The 16,631-nt window shown below is 42.6% G+C and overlaps 1 protein-coding gene across 1 annotated transcript in view; it reads left to right on the top strand.

The window, feature by feature from the left end:
- AQP9 (aquaporin 9) overlaps positions 1 to 14,834 on the top strand; it is a 50,073-nt gene extending 35,239 nt beyond the window's left edge. The window contains exons 5-6 of the mRNA NM_001112684.1: positions 2,083 to 2,300; positions 14,648 to 14,834. Of these exons, the coding sequence (NP_001106154.1) occupies positions 2,083 to 2,300; positions 14,648 to 14,822 (393 nt within the window). The 3' untranslated portion in view covers positions 14,823 to 14,834. The remainder of the gene's footprint in view (positions 1 to 2,082; positions 2,301 to 14,647) is intronic.

Raw genomic sequence — 16,631 nt, 5'->3', positions numbered from 1 at the left:
AGTTAAATCCAAGCATCTGCGGTATAGCCAATAGCACAACCATTCTGGTCTAAAATCAGTTGCCTGGTAAACATCCTGATTCTTCTGCTTCTGAGCTATGTGCCCGTGGGCAAGTTTCCTAACCTCTTTCTATGCACATTTCCTTACCTGTAAACTGGGAATAAATCTGATTTATCTCACGGATTGTTGCGAAGTTCTAATGAGAAAAAGCATGTAATGAGTGTTTGGTGAAGAGTAAGTATCCTTCAGCTGTTAAAGTAAAATAATAGCTTGGAAATTTTAGAGAATTGAGAGTAGGGAAAACATTTGCTAGACCATTTGCTCTACCACTTCAGAATACCCACTGTCACTGTATAATCTCTTACAATTTGTCTTTTATATGTGTTTTCACATTTTATTTTTATTTTTTTATTTTATTTGGCTTTTTAGGACCACACTCACGGCACATGAAGGTTCCCAGGCTAGGGGTCTATTCGGAGCTATAGCTGCCGGCCTACACCACAGCCATAACAATGTGGGATCCAAGCCATGTCTGTGACCTACACCACAGCTCACAGCAATGCCGGATCCTTAACCCACTGAGTGAGGCCAGGGATCAAACCCACAAACTCGTGGTTCCTAGTTGGATTCGTTATATGTGTTTTCAAATGTAAGCTATAAGGCAAATATAACTTTTTAATTTAATATTAAAAGCATTTAAAAATATCACCACAAAGCTTTTGTATTTATTGTTTTTAATGGCTGTATAATAGACTATAGAATGGGCATTCCATAATATAATCAACCTTGCCCTACTGATGTGGACTCCAATTTCTCAGTACTATAAATAAAGCTTAATTATTTATTTGCATATGACTTTTCCATATTTTAGATTATTTCCATGGTTATTGTTCTCAAATACCCAACTGGGCCAAATTGAATAAATAACTTTATGTTTTCTTAAGTGTATGCTGCTAAATTACTGCTGAATTGCCTTTCAAAAGTGTGGTACAGGAGTTCCCATGGTGGCTCAGTGGTTAACGAATCCGACTAGGAACCATGAGGTTGTGGGTTCGATCCCTGGCCTTGCTCAGTGGGTTAAGGATCCAGCATTGCCATGAGCTGTGGTGTAGGTTGCAGACGAGGCTCGGATCCTGTGTTGCTGTGGCTCTGGCATAGGCCGGTGGCTACAGCTCCAATTTGACCCCTAGCCTGGGACCCTCCATATGCCGTGGGAGCGACCTAAGAAATGGCAAAAAGACAAAAAAAAAAAAAAAAAAAAAAAAAGTGTGGTACAGCACATGTTTAGTTCAACTAGGAAAGCCTGAGAGAACTGGTATTTCCCTAATATTTGGTATTGTTTGCAAATTTTTTTTTTTTTTTGTCTTTTTGGGGCCACACCTAAGGGCATATGGAAGTTCCCAGGTTAGGGTTCAAATCAGAGTTGCAGCTGCCAGCCTATACCACAGCCACAGCAATGCGGGATCTGAGCCATGTCTGACTTACACCACAGCTCATGACAATGCTGGATCCTTAACCCACTGAGTGGGGCAGGGACCGAACCCGTGTCCTCATGGATACTGATCGGGTTCATTACCACCAAACCATGACGGGAACTCCTGTTTGCATTTTTTCCCCTCACAAATCGGTTTTTCCCACTTCATTGTTTCTTAAATCTGCTTTCCTTTTATGAACTTTCTTTTCATTTCTTTTGCCTGTTTATCTATTGATGTCTCACACTGTTTTATTCACCAATTTAAATGAGCCATTGTTCATTTCTCCAGCCTGCAACTTGCTTTCTATTTATCTAAGTAGTAGCTTAGCAAGCTAGGGTGGTCAAGAGAATAGTCTCTAGAGCTGAGCTCTTTGGATCCACACCTGAACCACTGACTCTGTCACCTAGGGCAGGTAACTAACCTGTAAAGGAGAATGATATTAGCACCCCTGTCTGGGATTGCTACAGTAAGAAGAACATTTGGCACAGAGTGCTCAACCAGTGTGTTACTTATTACTAGGTTTGTTTTTAACAAGAGGGGGTGAACTCTGAAGTAGGCAAGAACAAGAATATAAGCCAAAGCCCTTGTTCATTTTCTTCCTCTCCAGGTAGTGGCCACCATGTTCCTCCTCATTATAGTCTTCGCTGTTTTTGATTCAAGAAACTTAGGAGTCCCCAGAGGCCTACAGCCCATTGTCATTGGCCTCCTGATTGTTGTCATTGCTTCCTCTCTGGGGATGAACAGTGGCTGTGCCATGAACCCAGCTCGAGACCTGAGTCCCAGACTTTTCACTGCTTTGGCAGGATGGGGGTTTGAGGTCTTCACGTAAGTAGCAATGGCTGGGGAGGAGGAAGGTTCACACTGTGCCTCACTGGGGAGGGCTGTGATCTGACCTGGAGATGATAGAGGGTACAAATGGGAGGCTGGGAGTTAAGTGTAGTATGGAACATTTGACCCGCAATTTATGATATGGTGTGTGTGTGAGAAAGACAGAAAGAGAAAGAGAGAAAGAAGGGGGAGAGAAAAAAAAGAGACAGAGACACAATGAAAGATACAGAGAGGGGAAAAAAAAGAGACAGAGAAAGACAGAGAGGCTCTATATAGATTCGAAAGAGATAGGTTTGTCCTGTACAATAACAATAGTTTCTTAATTGGTATATGGTTTCATGTGAATATTTTGCTTGTATAACCTGTGATGAAGTTAGGGGTAAATTTTCCATCTTCTGATACTACTATAGGGCTCTTTCTAGTGAACCATGCCAGCTTTGCTTCATTCATTCATTCATGATCCTCCCTGAACACTACCTATGCTGTGGTCACTGTGCTAGGCAAGGAAATTTCAAAATCAGCTAACATGCTGGCCTTGAGCAATGGAACAAGTGCACTGGCAAGTCCTGAAACAAAATGTGGAGGGAACACAGATAAGTGAGTGACCAATGCTGCCCTGGGAAGTTGGGAAAGGCACCAATGAAGAATTAAGTGCTCATCAAAGCGAGCCTGCGCACAGAAAATGACAAGATCCTTGCTTTCTATCTCAAAATGTGCTGGGGAAATATGCCAGCTGCAGGTACCAAGCTCCCCAAACAAATTTTGCCCATCAATTCCTTCCCACTTTCTCCCTATAAAAGTCATGGTGGCCAGTCCCCATCCACTCATCACATCTATCTGTGGGAAAGGAACACATCTTGGTTCCTCAGGAAACAGGGCTCTAACATGGAGAGAAGTGGGAAAAGTAGAGAAGTAGGAGATCCTCACAACCAAGAATTAGCCAAAAATATCAAGGTGACACCAGGTAGGACTGGCACTATCTTGGTGAGCATAACTGCCTTCCAGGTGTTAAGGTATCATGGTTGAGGAGCTCTGTTCCAGAAGGATCACTATTAGAACATGAAAAGATTGAATGAGGAGTCCCTGTCATGGTGCAGCAGAAGTGAATCCAACTAGGAACCATGAGGTTGCGGGTTTGATCCCTGGCCTCCCTCAGTGGGTTAAGGATCTGGCATTGCCATGAGCTGTGGTATAGGTTGCAGACGCGGCTCAGATTGGGCGTTGCTGTGGCTCTGGCATAGGCCAGCAGCAACAGCTCAGATTAGATCCCTAGTCTGGGAACCTCCACATGGCGTGAGTGCGGCCCCCAAAAGACAAAAAGAAAAAAAGAAAAAAAAAAAAAGATTGGATGAACTGTATGAACTGTCCCAAAGGATCCTTTGTGTTCTTCCAGTGGAGCATCAAAAACATATGTCCTAAAACCTCCTTATTTCCAAAGTCCAGAAGGTGCCCATGAGTTTCCTTTATTCCCAACTTCCTGAGGTTCTCTCCAGGAGACCACTGCCCCCTCCACCAAGTTATCTCTGTGAGCTTCACACAGGACACCTAGAACAAAAATGCTCCACAGTGACCTGGCTTTGATTTGAGCCCTGTGTGGTGATCCACACAAAGCTCTAAGAGTAATGATGGGTCTAAAACAGGTAGAGATCTTGCCTGTTCTCTCTTTGCATTATTGAGTATATGGTAGGAGACCATATCTGTGGGAGAATGCTGAAATCACCTAATGCCAAACTCTGAGCACCCTGTCCCTTGTTAGCATCAGGAGGGTCTTTTCCCTTCATGCACCCATTCATTCATTCATCCATCCTTCCATGCAGCTACCTGGTCTTTTATTCAAGGCCCTCTGCTAGTGCAACCCTTCACTGCTTTATTTACATTCTAATTCAGAGGGGTAAGCAGTCTCTTACACAGGTTGAAGCGTTAAGTGCCATTAAAGAAATTTGACCAATTAATTCCAGGAATTGAGAGAAGGTTTGCAGCTCCAAATTTAGGAATTATAGAGGTAGAACCAGGGACATTTCGTAGTATTTGGACATACTTAAACAGAGAAGAGAGGAGATATTTCAGGCAGAGAGGAGTCTGTATCCAAAGTTAGAATGTTGAAATAACAAGTGAACTAGACTAGCTGGAAGGGTGTGTGAAGAAGGTTGGAAGAGCAATTATTTCATAGAGGACCTAGATTCCTAGAATGAGACTTTGAGGTTTTTGCTGCTCCCTCTTCTATAGGTTATGGGGAGTGGCAAAAGATTTAGGGCAGCAGTTTGACATGTTTAGAACTTCAATAGCAAAAATTAATCTGATATCATTATACAGAACAGATTAAAAAGGAGTGTGTGTGGTGGGGGGCAGAAACCAGTTAGGAAAGATCTAGGCTGTCTGATAATCCTCAATAAAAAGGTCCCAAGAAAACTTTTGAGGGGTAACAGGACTCCAAAGTGTCCCTAGAATGTCCCATCCTTTCAGGGTCCTACATCCAAGGTAAGCATCTCAGGAGATTTCCTAGTTTGGACCCCAAGGTCTAAGATAAAACCAAGACTGTCTTATTCTCAGATCTTCACCTGCCTCATATGGCAGGCAGTGAGGATCACAGGGAGGAGGCGGCAAAGAGAATCTGACAAGGGCAAGACAGACCCTTCCTGACTCTCACTTTTTCCTTAAGTATTAGGATGTTTCCTAAGCCAGTTGTCCTTACTAATTCACATTAAAGTGTTAATACCTTAATGGATGAAGGATCTCAGGGGTATTAATTTTTAAAATAGTTTTAACCAAAGGACTGAATCCCTGATGATGGTACCTTAAGCAATTAATGCATTTTCCTGGCAACCCCCAAATCATAGCATGCAAATGACCTTGTTACCTGTAAGGCCAGACAGGGAACAATATCAGAGCTCTTCCTAGGATGTATGACCCTGGCACAAGCCATCCAGCTCTGATAGAAGGAAGAGGGTCCAGCCAGTGAAAGGAGGACATGTCTGCCTGTGGGTATCTTGGACCCTGATCTGTTAATGACAGGAAAGGATCAGCCATAAAGTAGTGGTGGAAGAAAGGAAGTAACGGACCAAATAAGGTGGCTTAGACTCACCTCATGTGCTTACCTGAAGAGAAGGCACCTAGGTCTTCAGAGTCCAAGTGCCTCTCATGGAAAATTCCACCTGAATTTGGAGGTGTGGGAAAGGGCACTGCGAGAACAGCTGGGGCCAGTGTCCTCTTGCTCATGCAGTAAGAGTGACACCTGGTGGCCACTGTGCTCAATCTCAGTGATCTTCCCAGGAGTCTGCACTTACATAGTCTAAGATTTATTACCGTACTGTGAGCCTGCACTGACGATCTAAGAGAGTGCCTGGATGATCTGGGTGGAAGGGACCACCATTCAGACGGAAGAATGAAGCTCAGAGGTAGGAAGAATTGCCCAAAGACCTTTTGGACCCTTGTGAGATTAGAACTAAGTCTCCTGAATTCTCAGACAGGCCCCCTGTTTTGTGCTTATTTCCTTTATGATCCTTTTTTTTTTTTTTTTTCCCACTGTACAGCAAGGGGGTCAGGTTATCCTTACATGGATACATTACAACTACATTTTTTCCCCCACCCTTTCTTCTGTTGCAACATGAGTATCTAGACATAGTTCTCAATGCTATTCAGCAGGATCTCCTTGTAAATCTATTCTAAGTTGTGTCTGATAAGCCCAAGCTCCTGATCCCTCCCACTCCCTCCCCCTCCCATCAGGCAGCCACAAGTCTCTTCTCCAAGTCCATGATTTTCTTTTCTGAGGAGATGTTCATTTGTGCTGGATATTAGATTCCAGTTATAAGTGATATCATATGGTATCTGTCTTTGTCTTTCTGGCTCATTTCACTCAGGATGAGATTCTCTGGTTCCATCCATGTTGCTGCAAATGGCATTATGTCATCATTCTTTTTGATGGCTGAGTAGTATTCCATTGTGTATATATACCACTTCTTCTGAATCCAATCATCTGTCGATGGACATTTGGGTCGTTTCCATGTCCTGGCTATTGTGAATAGTGCTGCAATGAACATGCGGGTGCACGTGTCTCTTTTAAGTAGAGTTTTGTCCGGATAGATGCCCAAGAGTGGGATTGCAGGGTCATATGGAAGTTCTATGTATAGATTTCTAAGGTATCTCCAAACTGTTCTCCATAGTGGCTGTACCAGCTTACATTCCCACCAACAGTGCAGGAGGGTTCCCTTTTCTCCACAGCCCCTCCAGCACTTGTTATTTGTGGATTTATTAATGATGGCCATTCTGACTGGTGTGAGGTGGTATCTCATGGTAGTTTTGATTTGCATTTCTCTTATAATCAGCGATGTTGAGCATTTTTTCATGTGTTTGTTGGCCATCTGTATATCTTCTTTGGAGAAATGTCTATTCAGGTCTTTTGCCCATTTTTCCATTGGGTGGTTGGCTTTTTTTGCTGTTGAGTTGTATAAGTTGCTTATATATTCTAGAGATTAAGCCCTTGTCCGTTGCATAATGGGAAACTATTTTCTCCCATTCTGAAAGTTGTCTTTTTGTTTTCTTTTGGGTTTCCTTTGCTGTGCAAAAGCTTGTCAGTTTGATGAGGTCCCATGGGTTTATTTTTGCTCTCATTTCTATTGCTTTGGGAGACTGACCTGAGAAAATATTCATGATGTTGATGTCAGAGAGTGTTTTGCCTATGTTTTCTTCTAGGAGTTTGATGGTGTCCTGTCGTATATTTAAGTCTTTCAGCCATTTGGAGTTTATTTTTGTGCATGGTGTGAGGGTGTGTTCTAGTTTCATTGCTTTGCATGCAGCTGTCCAGGTTTCCCAGCAATGCTTGCTGAATAGACTTTCCTTTTCCCATTTGATGTTCTTGCCTCCCTTGTCAAAGATTAATTGACCAGAGGTGTCAGGGTTTATTTCTGGGTTCTCTATTCTGTTCCATTGGTCTGTCTGTCTGTTTTGATACCAGTACCACACTGTTTTGATGACTGTGGCTTTGTAGTATTTCTTGAAGTCTGGGAGAGTTATGCCTCCTGCTTGGTTTTTGTTTCTCAGGATTGCTTTGGCGATTCTGGGTCTTTTGTGGTTCCATATAAATGTTTGGATTGTTTGTTGTAGTTCTGTGAAAAATGTCATGGGTAATTTGATAGGGATTGCATTGAATGTGTAGATTGCTTTGGGTAGTATGGCCATTTTTACACTATTGATTTTTCCACTCCAGGAACATGGAATATCTTTCCATTTCTTTACATCTTCTTTGATTTCTTTGATTAAAGTTTCATAGTTCTCAGCATATAGGTCCTTTACCTCCTTGGTCAGGTGTATTCCGAGGTATTTGATTTTGTGAGGTGCAATTTTAAAAGGTATTGTATTTTTGTATTTCTTTTCTAATGTTTCATTGCTGGTATACAGAAATGCAACTGACTTCTGAATGTTAATCTTATATCCTGCTACTTTGCTGAATTTATTAATCAGTTCAAGGAGTTTTGGGGTTGAGTCCTTAGGGTTTTCTAGGTATAGTATCATGTCATCTGCATACAGTGACAGTTTGATCTCTTCTCTTCCTATATGGATGCCTTTGATTTCTTTGGTTTGTCTAATTGTTGTGGCTAGGATTTCCAAAACTATGTTGAAGAGCAGTGGTGAGAGTGGGCATCCCTGTCTTGTTCCAGATTTGAGTGAGAAGGCTTTCAGTTTTTCCCCATTGAGGATTATATTTGCTGTGGGTTTCTCATAAATGGCTTTGATTATATTCAGGAATGTTCCCTCTATACCCACTTTGGCGAGGGTCTTGATCATGAATGGATGTTGGACTTTGTCAAATGCTTTTTCTGCGTCTATTGAGATGATCATATGATTTCTGACTTTTTTTTTTTTTTGTTAATGTGGTGTATGATGCTGATTGATTTGCGTATGTTGAACCATCCTTGTGAACCTGGGATGAACCCAACCTGGTCATGGTGTATAATTTTTTTGGTATGTTGTTGGATTTGGTTGGCTAAGATTTTGTTGAGAATTGTTGCATCTATATTCATCAATGATATTGGGCGATAGTTTTCTTTTTTGGTGGTATCTCTGTCTGGTTTTGGAATGAGGGTGATGGTGGCCTCATAGAATGTCTTTGGGAGTATTCCTTCTTCTTCAACCTTTTGAAAGAGTTTAAGGAGGATGGGCACCAATTCCTCTTTATATGTTTGATAAAATTCACCTGTGAAGCCATCTGGTCCTGGACTTTTATTTGTAGGGAGTGATTTTATGACCTCTTCAATTTCATTTCTAGTGATTGGTCTGTTCAGTTGGTCTGTTTCTACTTGATTCAGTTTTGGCAGGCTGTAAGATTCTAGAAAATTGTCCATTTCTTCCAGATTGTCAAACTTGTTGCCATATAGTTGTTCATAGTAGTCTCTTATGGTTTTTTGTAATTCTGCTGTATCTGTTGTGATTTCTCCTTTTTCATTTATAATTTTGGTTATTTGGGTTCTTTCTCTCCTCTTTTTAGTGAGTCTGGCCAGGGGTTTGTCAATTTTGTTCACCTTTTCAAAGAACCAGCTCTTGCTTTTATTAATTTTCTCTATTGTTTTTTGAGTCTCTATTTTATTGATTTCTTCTTTGATCTTTATAATTTCCTTCCTTCTGCTGACTTTAGGACTTTTTTGTTCTTCTTCTTCTAATTCATTTAGGTGGAGGGTTAAGTTGTCAATTTGGGATCTTTCTTCTTTTTTGAGAAAGGCCTGTATTGCTATAAATTTCCCTCTGAGCACTGCTTTCGCAGCATCCCATAGATTTTGAGAGGTTGTGTCTTCACTATCATTTGTTTCAAGGTAGTTTTTAATTTCCTTCTTGATTTCCTCATTGACCCACTGGTTTTTTAGTAGCATGTTGTTTAGTCTCCATGTAGTAGGTTTTTTCTCTTTCCTTTTCCCATGGTTGATTTCTAATTTCATGGCATTGTGGTCAGAGAAGATACTTGAGATAATTTCTATGCTCCTAAATTTATTGAGATTCGCTTTGTGTCCCAATATGTGGTCGATTCTTGAGAATGTTCTTGAGAATGAGCATTTGAGAAGAATGTGTATTCTGCTTTTTTTGGATGTAGTGTCCTGAAGATATCAATTAAGTCTAACTTTTCTATTGTTTCCTTTAGGATCTCTGTTGCTTTATTGGTTTTCTGTCTAGAGGATCTGTCCATTGATGTGAGGGGGGTATTAAGGTCTCCTACTATGACTGTATTCTCATCAATATCTCCCTTTATGTCTGTTAATATTTGATGTATGTATCTGGGTGCTCCTATATTTGGGGCATATATGTTGATGATAGTAACATCCTCTCCTTGAATGGATCCCTTAATCATTAAATAGTGTCCTTCTTTGTCTTTATGTCTTTTGTTTTAAAGTCTATTTTGTCTGATATGAGCGTTGCGACTCCTGCTTTTCTGTCATGTCTATTGGCATGAAATATTTTTCCCCACCTTTTCACTTTCAATCTATATGTATCTTTTGTCCTAAGGTGAGTTTCTTGTAGGCAGCATATTGAAGGTTTTTGCCTTTTTATCCACTCAGCCACTCTGTGTCTTTTGATTGGGGCATTCAGTCCATTGACATTTAAGGTGATAATTGATAGATGATTATTTATTGCCATTTGAACCTCGTGTCTCGTGTTCTAGTTGATTCTATGGTTCTCCATTCTTCCTTTTTTTTTTTTTTTTTTTTGGTTGGATGGTCTCCTGTTATTATCTACTTGAGTGTATTTTTTTTTTCATTTTTTGCAAATGCAATATTTGGTTTTGGCTTGTGGTTGCCCTGTTTTTTAAGTATGCTAACCCCTTCCCATAACTGTGTATTTTAGCCTGATGGTCCTGTAAGTTCAAACACTTCATTACTATATTAAAATTAAGAACAGAAACATACAAACACACAAACAAAAAGGGTTATTTATTTCCTAACATCCCTTGAGCACATTTTACGGTTTTGATGACTCTTTTTTTCTTTTTAATTTTATTTTGTTTGAAGCATGTTCATGATTAAATCTGTATGCTGGCTCATTTGAGTGACTGCTCTCTGATTGCTGTTTCTTCAGTCCTAGTTCTTCCTCTTCTTATTTTTTTTTCTTTTCTTTTTTCTTCCCTTTCCTTCCTTTCTTTTTGGTTTAGAGAAGCCCTTTCAATATTTCCTTTAACCTGGGTTTTGTGTTGCTGTATTCTTTTTTTTTTTTGTCTTTTTTTGTCTTTTGTTGTTGTTGTTGCTATATCTTGGGCCGCTCCCGCGGCATATGGAGGTTCCCAGGCTAGGGGTCAAATCAGAGCTGTAGCCACCGGCCTACGCCAGAGCCACAGCAACGCGGGATCCGAGCCGCGTCTGCAACCTACACCGCAGCTCACGGCAACGCCAGATCGTTAACCCACTGAGCAAGGGCAGGGACCGAACCCGCGACCTCATGGTTCCTAGTCGGATTCGTTAACCACTGCGCCACGACGGGAACTCCGTGTTGCTGTATTCTTTAAGTTTTTGTTTGTTGGAAAAAATTTTTATTTCCCCTTCTATTTTAAATGATATTCTTGCTGGATAGAGTATTCTAGGTTGCATATTTTTTCCTTTTAGCACTTTAAATATCTCTTGCCATTCCCTCCTGGCCTGTAGTGTTTCTGTAGAGAAATCAGCTGATATTCTTATGGGGGTTCCCTTGTAGGTAACATTCTGCTTTTCTCTTGCTGCCTTTAGGATCCTCTCTTTATCACTAACTTTTGCCATTTTTATTATGATGTGTCTTGGTGTGGGTTTATTTGGGTTCAGTTTGTTTGGGGCCCTCTGTGCTTCTTGTCTCTTGAACCCAGTATCCTTTAGATTTGGGAAGTTTCCATTGATAATTTCTTCAAATATATTTTCCACTCCCTTATCTTTTTCTATTCCTTCTGGAATTCCTATTATGCGTAGATTGGCCTGCTTTATATTATCCCATAGGTCTCTTATATTGCTTTCCAGTTTTTTGATTCGGTTTTCTGTCTGCTGACCAGATTGGGTGATTTCCATTATTCTATCTTCCATATCACTGATTCGTTCTTCTGCATTATTCATTCTGGTTTTTACTGCCCTTAGTTCAGTTTGCATCTCTGCAAATGAATGTTCTAGTTTTTCTTGGCTCCTCCTTATATTTTCTAGTTCCTTTCTGAGGGTATCTGCATTACTGTTCATATCTTCTCTTAATTCCTTCAGTATTTTCACTATTTCTCTTTTGAACTCCAGGTCTGTCAGACTGCAGAGATCTGTTTCATTGTTGACTGTTTTAGGTGAGGTCTCCTGTTGGTTTGACTGGGGGTGGTTTCTCAGCTTCTTCATCTTGCTTGTTGTTTTCTTTCTCCTGAGGGAGTTGTACTCTCCGTTATTGGGCAGTGTTTGCCTTGTCACTGCCGTGGAATATTTCCTGAGGGCTGGCGTTGTTGGTCAATCTTTTTTGAGGCAGTGTGGCTTTTCTGGAGTGTTGATGGGGCTAACAGTGTTTCTTTGAAGCAAAGGAGGACTTCCTGAGGGCAGACAGGACTGGGAGGTCCACACCACGATGGTAGCAGATTTCACTTAGTCATGCAGAACTTGCTCTGGTGTTTTTAGACTGTGGGGTTCTTGCAGGGTGTTGGCAGTGTTGGGCAGCTGTTCCTCAGGTGTGCAGCACCCCCTGGGGGCTGGAGCAGCTATCTGGGTCACTGAGAACCTAAGAGGCTCTTCCCTAGGGCAGTCCAACTCAGAAGGACGGCCTGAGAATGTAGGCAGATCTTTTCACAGTCTGGCCAAGCTTGTTGCAGCTTTTCTGGGCTGCAGGGGCTCCTCCAGGGAGCTGGTGGTGCTGAGCAGCTATTCCGCGGGAGCAGGGCACCCCCTGAGGGCTTGGGTGCCTAGCAGGGCTGCTGGAAACCCAAGAGGCTCCTCCCCAGGGCAGCCCGACTCAGAAAGACCGTCTGAGATCTTTTCCCGGCTCAGCCAAGCTTGTTGCAGCTTTTCTGGGCTGCAGGGGGTCCTGCCTGGAGCTGGCCGTCCTATGCAGCCGGACCACTAGGTCTCAGCACCCCCTGAGGGCTTGGGCAGGTAGCAGGGCCGCTGAAAACCCAAGAGGCTCCTCCCCAGGGCAGCCCGACTCAGAAAAACCATCCGAGAATTAGGCAGATCTATTCACAGCCTGGCTAGGCTTGTTCTAGCTTTTCTGGGCTGCAGGCCTTTTCTCAGGGGCTGGTGGTGTTTGGTGCTGCTCTGCGGAAGTGTAGCCCCTCCAAAGGGCAAGCAGGCCTGTGCAGGGAGAGCCCCTGCGGTAGTAGGCTTCAGGCAATTGTTGAGGCCAGCCCTCCTGGACGGCAGGCAGCCCCAGGTCCGGCGAGAGCGTAGGGGGTGGCGGGGGTGGGGGAAGGGGATGCGCTGGGAAGCACAGCTTTCTGCTAGCTAGCGGGCATGTAAGCTTGCTGTGGCGTGGGGAGTATTCTATGGGGACCCACCCCTTCTTCTCTCCCCTCCCCAGCACGGGCACAGACCAGGCTCTTCTCCCAGGTTCCCTCTGATGCGGCTTTCCACTTCCCCGCCCCTAGAGTATTGCTCCCTTCCTCTGCGACAGCTTTGTTTTCTAGTCTCCCAGGCAGTCTCTGCCCTGTCAAACTTGACGGACCAGTTTCTAGACCTCCCAAGCAGTCTCCACTCCGCCCCGCCCCCCCAGCCCGTTTTCTCGGGGACTAACCTCTGGAGCCGAGGTCTCGGTGCCCAGCCCCCACCCAGGCGTCTCAATTTTTGGTGACTGTGCCCGTAGTTCAGATGGTCCATTCAGTTCTTGATCAGCTTTTCAGTACTCCAACTTACTGCTACACTCTTCTCTGCATCTGGAGATTCCTCCGGTTTGTTTGATCTTTCCCCCGAGTAGGTGACTTTCCAGGGTGCAGGATCCCTTTCTCCTCCTCAGTTCCCTTTCGGGAGCGCCCGTCCCGCTTGGATTCACCTTCTCTCACTCTCCTCTTTTCTCCCGATCTGCCCAGTAATGTCACGAACTTCTTGCCATCACTGGAGTTTAGGTTCCTCTGCCAGCGATTGGTTGCTGTTCTGTGTGAGTCATTTATTCTGTAGATATGCTTTTTTTGTGTGTGTTTGTGGGAGAGGGCGAGTGTGTCCCCCTACTCCTCCGCCATCTTGTCCTCTCTCCCTTTATGATCCTTTCTAGTCAAACTTTGATACAAACAAAAGGTCCCTGGAACATGTGTGTAGTTATTAAGCATAACAATAAAAAAAGCAGCCATGAATCCTTCCCTCAAATAGAACACTGTGGAATCCTCATGCATAGCTGTGTGCTCCTCTTGTCCCTCTGCCTCCCATGCATTATTGTGAAGTTTTTAGTTCATAACTCTCCTGCTTTTAAAAAGTTTTTTTTTTTTCTTTTTAGGGTGGTGCCTGTGGCATATGGAAGTTCCCAGGCTAGGGGTCGAGTCAGAGCTGCTGTTGCAGGCCTACACCCCAGCCACAGCAACACCAGATCCTTAAGCCTCTGAGCAAGGCCAGGGATCTGTCAGATTCTTAATCCGCTGAGCCACAATGAGAACTCCTTTTAAAAAGTTTTATCTCAAATGTACACATCCTTAAACAATACACTGCATAGTCTTACTTGCTTCTGAGCATTCACGGCCCTTTCAGTGGAGTTATTAAATGGATTTTCTGTCTCCAAATGAGAGGGTGACAATTCACAAAGGTGCCTGCTTTCTCTCAGAACTATACCTCCAATATAACATACTGACATTGGGGATTTCTGGAGGGGAGAGGGAATCGTGGCACAAAAGTCCTTATCATAGAGTAAGTTTAAGCTATGACCTCAAAATAGGAGTATTGAATTAAATTACATTTAGTAGGTAATTCATATACCCACCTTTGATTTTTTTTAATTGTTATTCATTGGCAAATGCTTCCTTATTGTTAAATTTGTAATTGCCCTCATACACCAATGATGTCCAGGAATCTCTCCACATCTCCCTTCCATTCATAATCCCCATGACTCATTATTTCAGAGTGAGAGAAAGGCAACTCCTGAATAACTGACTCCCGAACTTTCCCTAGATGCCCACAATTGTGACCACGGGTTCAGCGACTATATGTTTTGAAAGGAAAACCCATAGGACATTTCTCTCACAAGTACTAATAGGACAATAGCACAGATCATCTGAAATGAGTTACTGCAAAAACTAGGATGATGGTTGCCCAGCTGGAGTGAGCACCCTTATCTTTAGCTCTTGCTGATTTACAAGGGAGCCACGAGCATGAGAAGGACCAGCTGGTTAGTGAATAACTAGCAGTAATACCAGGGGGGAAGGCCAAGTGGTATCTCACTAAAATTTCTTTGTTTTATTTCAGAGCTGGAAATAACTTCTGGTGGATTCCTGTAGTGGGCCCTTTGGTTGGAGGTGCTATTGGAGGCCTTGTCTATGTTCTTTTCATTGAAATTCACCACTCATATCCTAACCCACACTTTGAGGTCGAACAATCGGAGGACAAACCAGAGAAATATGAACTTAATGTGATAATGTAATAGCATGCTCAGTCCCAGGTTTATACAATTGGCTTCCTATAGGGCTTGGCATTTCACAAGGCACTTTCACACACATTATCTAATTTAATCTCCATAGTACTATCTGGGGTAAATACCATGCTGCTTATCTTTCAGATAAGGGAACAAAATCTCAGCAAAGTTAAATGAGTTGCCTAAGGTCACATGGAAAGTTGGACATTATCAAATACATCCTACACCTTTCAGAAGATCAATAACTGGATTAAAACTTTGGCCAGCCTCTCTTGGGTGGCCAGAAGTGGGATTGGCAGCTGCCAGAAAGCATACACCTGAGCATCATTCTTCTGGATCCTCGGTTATGAAGACATTTACTGTCTGGTTTTATCCCCACTGTTATTGAAGCCCTAACAAAGGAAAGAGGTAGCCATTGCATCATATTTTTCATGTGCTAAAGAACATTATCAAAAAGCCTCCCTTCTGAGGCCACCCTTAGTGTTGCTAAGCCTTGATCTTCCTGCCAATCGCAAACATTATACATTTCAGGAATTTCTTCTTGGTCAGGCCCCTCCCTGTCACTTTGGTCAAAAGAGTATGAACCACAAGCACCAGAGAAACTGCTCTACATCCAGTGATGCACCTTCACTCAAACTGTTACAAAGCTCAGAATCCCCAAAGCTTTCTTGTTTCTCAACTGCTCTGTGATGATAACAGAAACACAAAAGGCAAATATGAAATGTCTTTAGAGGCCTATGTTTTGGCATAGACTGACATATGGAATTTTTTTTCTTGCTTTGAAACTACTTGATATTTCTTATTTGAAATAAATTTGGGATGAGGGTGTTTTGGTGGGGTTTTGGGGTTGGGGTTGTTTTGGAGTTTTTATAAGTATTAGGACTCCTAAGTACACCTAGCTCAGAAGTTGTCTGTCCTGTCTATAAAGTGAGATTTGGGGGAGCTTTTAAAAAAATACTAATTCTTGGTTTAGTAAACATCTCAGGTGATTCTAATGTGCAGAACACTGACTTGGTTAAAACACATGGGTCTCCTTGAGAACCATATCTACTGGTGGCCAAGTAATTCCTGGTACAATTCTAGGTCTTGGGATCCTCAGGGATTAGAGAGCAGTGGTTTCTCAGTAGGGGCAGTTTGCTTTTTCCCACTTCCACTTACCCTACAAGAAGACACTTGGCAATGTCTGGAGATATTTTTAGTTGTCACAATTGGGGTGGGAGTGTTCCTGGAATCTAGTGGGTAGAAGTCAGAGATGGTGCTAAACATCCCACCATGCACAGAGCAGCCCTCCCCTGAGTAAAGGAATATTCATCCCCAAATGTAGACAGTGTGGAGGTTAAGAGGCCCTGGATTCAAGGAAAGGCAGAGGAGTAAGACAATGAAATTCTGTGCCCTAATCCAAGTTCTGTCCAAAAAAAAGAGAGGCCAGATAAGTCCAGACCAGACCCATGGATGTGAATTATACTTATGAGAGGAAGAGGTAACCCAAAATTTGAGTTTTCAAGCTGGATTGTGGAATCTATGATCCATGCAGGTGCTCATTCTATACTACCTGGTGATTCATGACTAGGATTATGAAGAAGAAATGTGCACTGTGGAAAACAACCCCAGAAGAATTTTTTTTTTTTATGGAAAAAAAAAGTCTTCTTGTTCCATGTGCTTACACTCAAATCCTCCCTGTTTCCCAGCTTACATGTGGGTTTACCTGGGACTTCAAGGGGTTTAAATCATCTGTATCAGAAGTTAGTTAAAGCCAAATACCTGTTGCTAAAAATAGATTCTTTAGGAGCTAGAACTTCAACAACTTCCCTCTTCCTT

The sequence above is a fragment of the Sus scrofa genome, chromosome 1, assembly GCF_000003025.6.
Source record: "Sus scrofa isolate TJ Tabasco breed Duroc chromosome 1, Sscrofa11.1, whole genome shotgun sequence".
Taxonomy (NCBI): domain Eukaryota; kingdom Metazoa; phylum Chordata; class Mammalia; order Artiodactyla; family Suidae; genus Sus; species Sus scrofa.
Note: the sequence above shows the minus strand (reverse complement) of the source record. Positions and strands in the feature narration are given on the sequence as shown.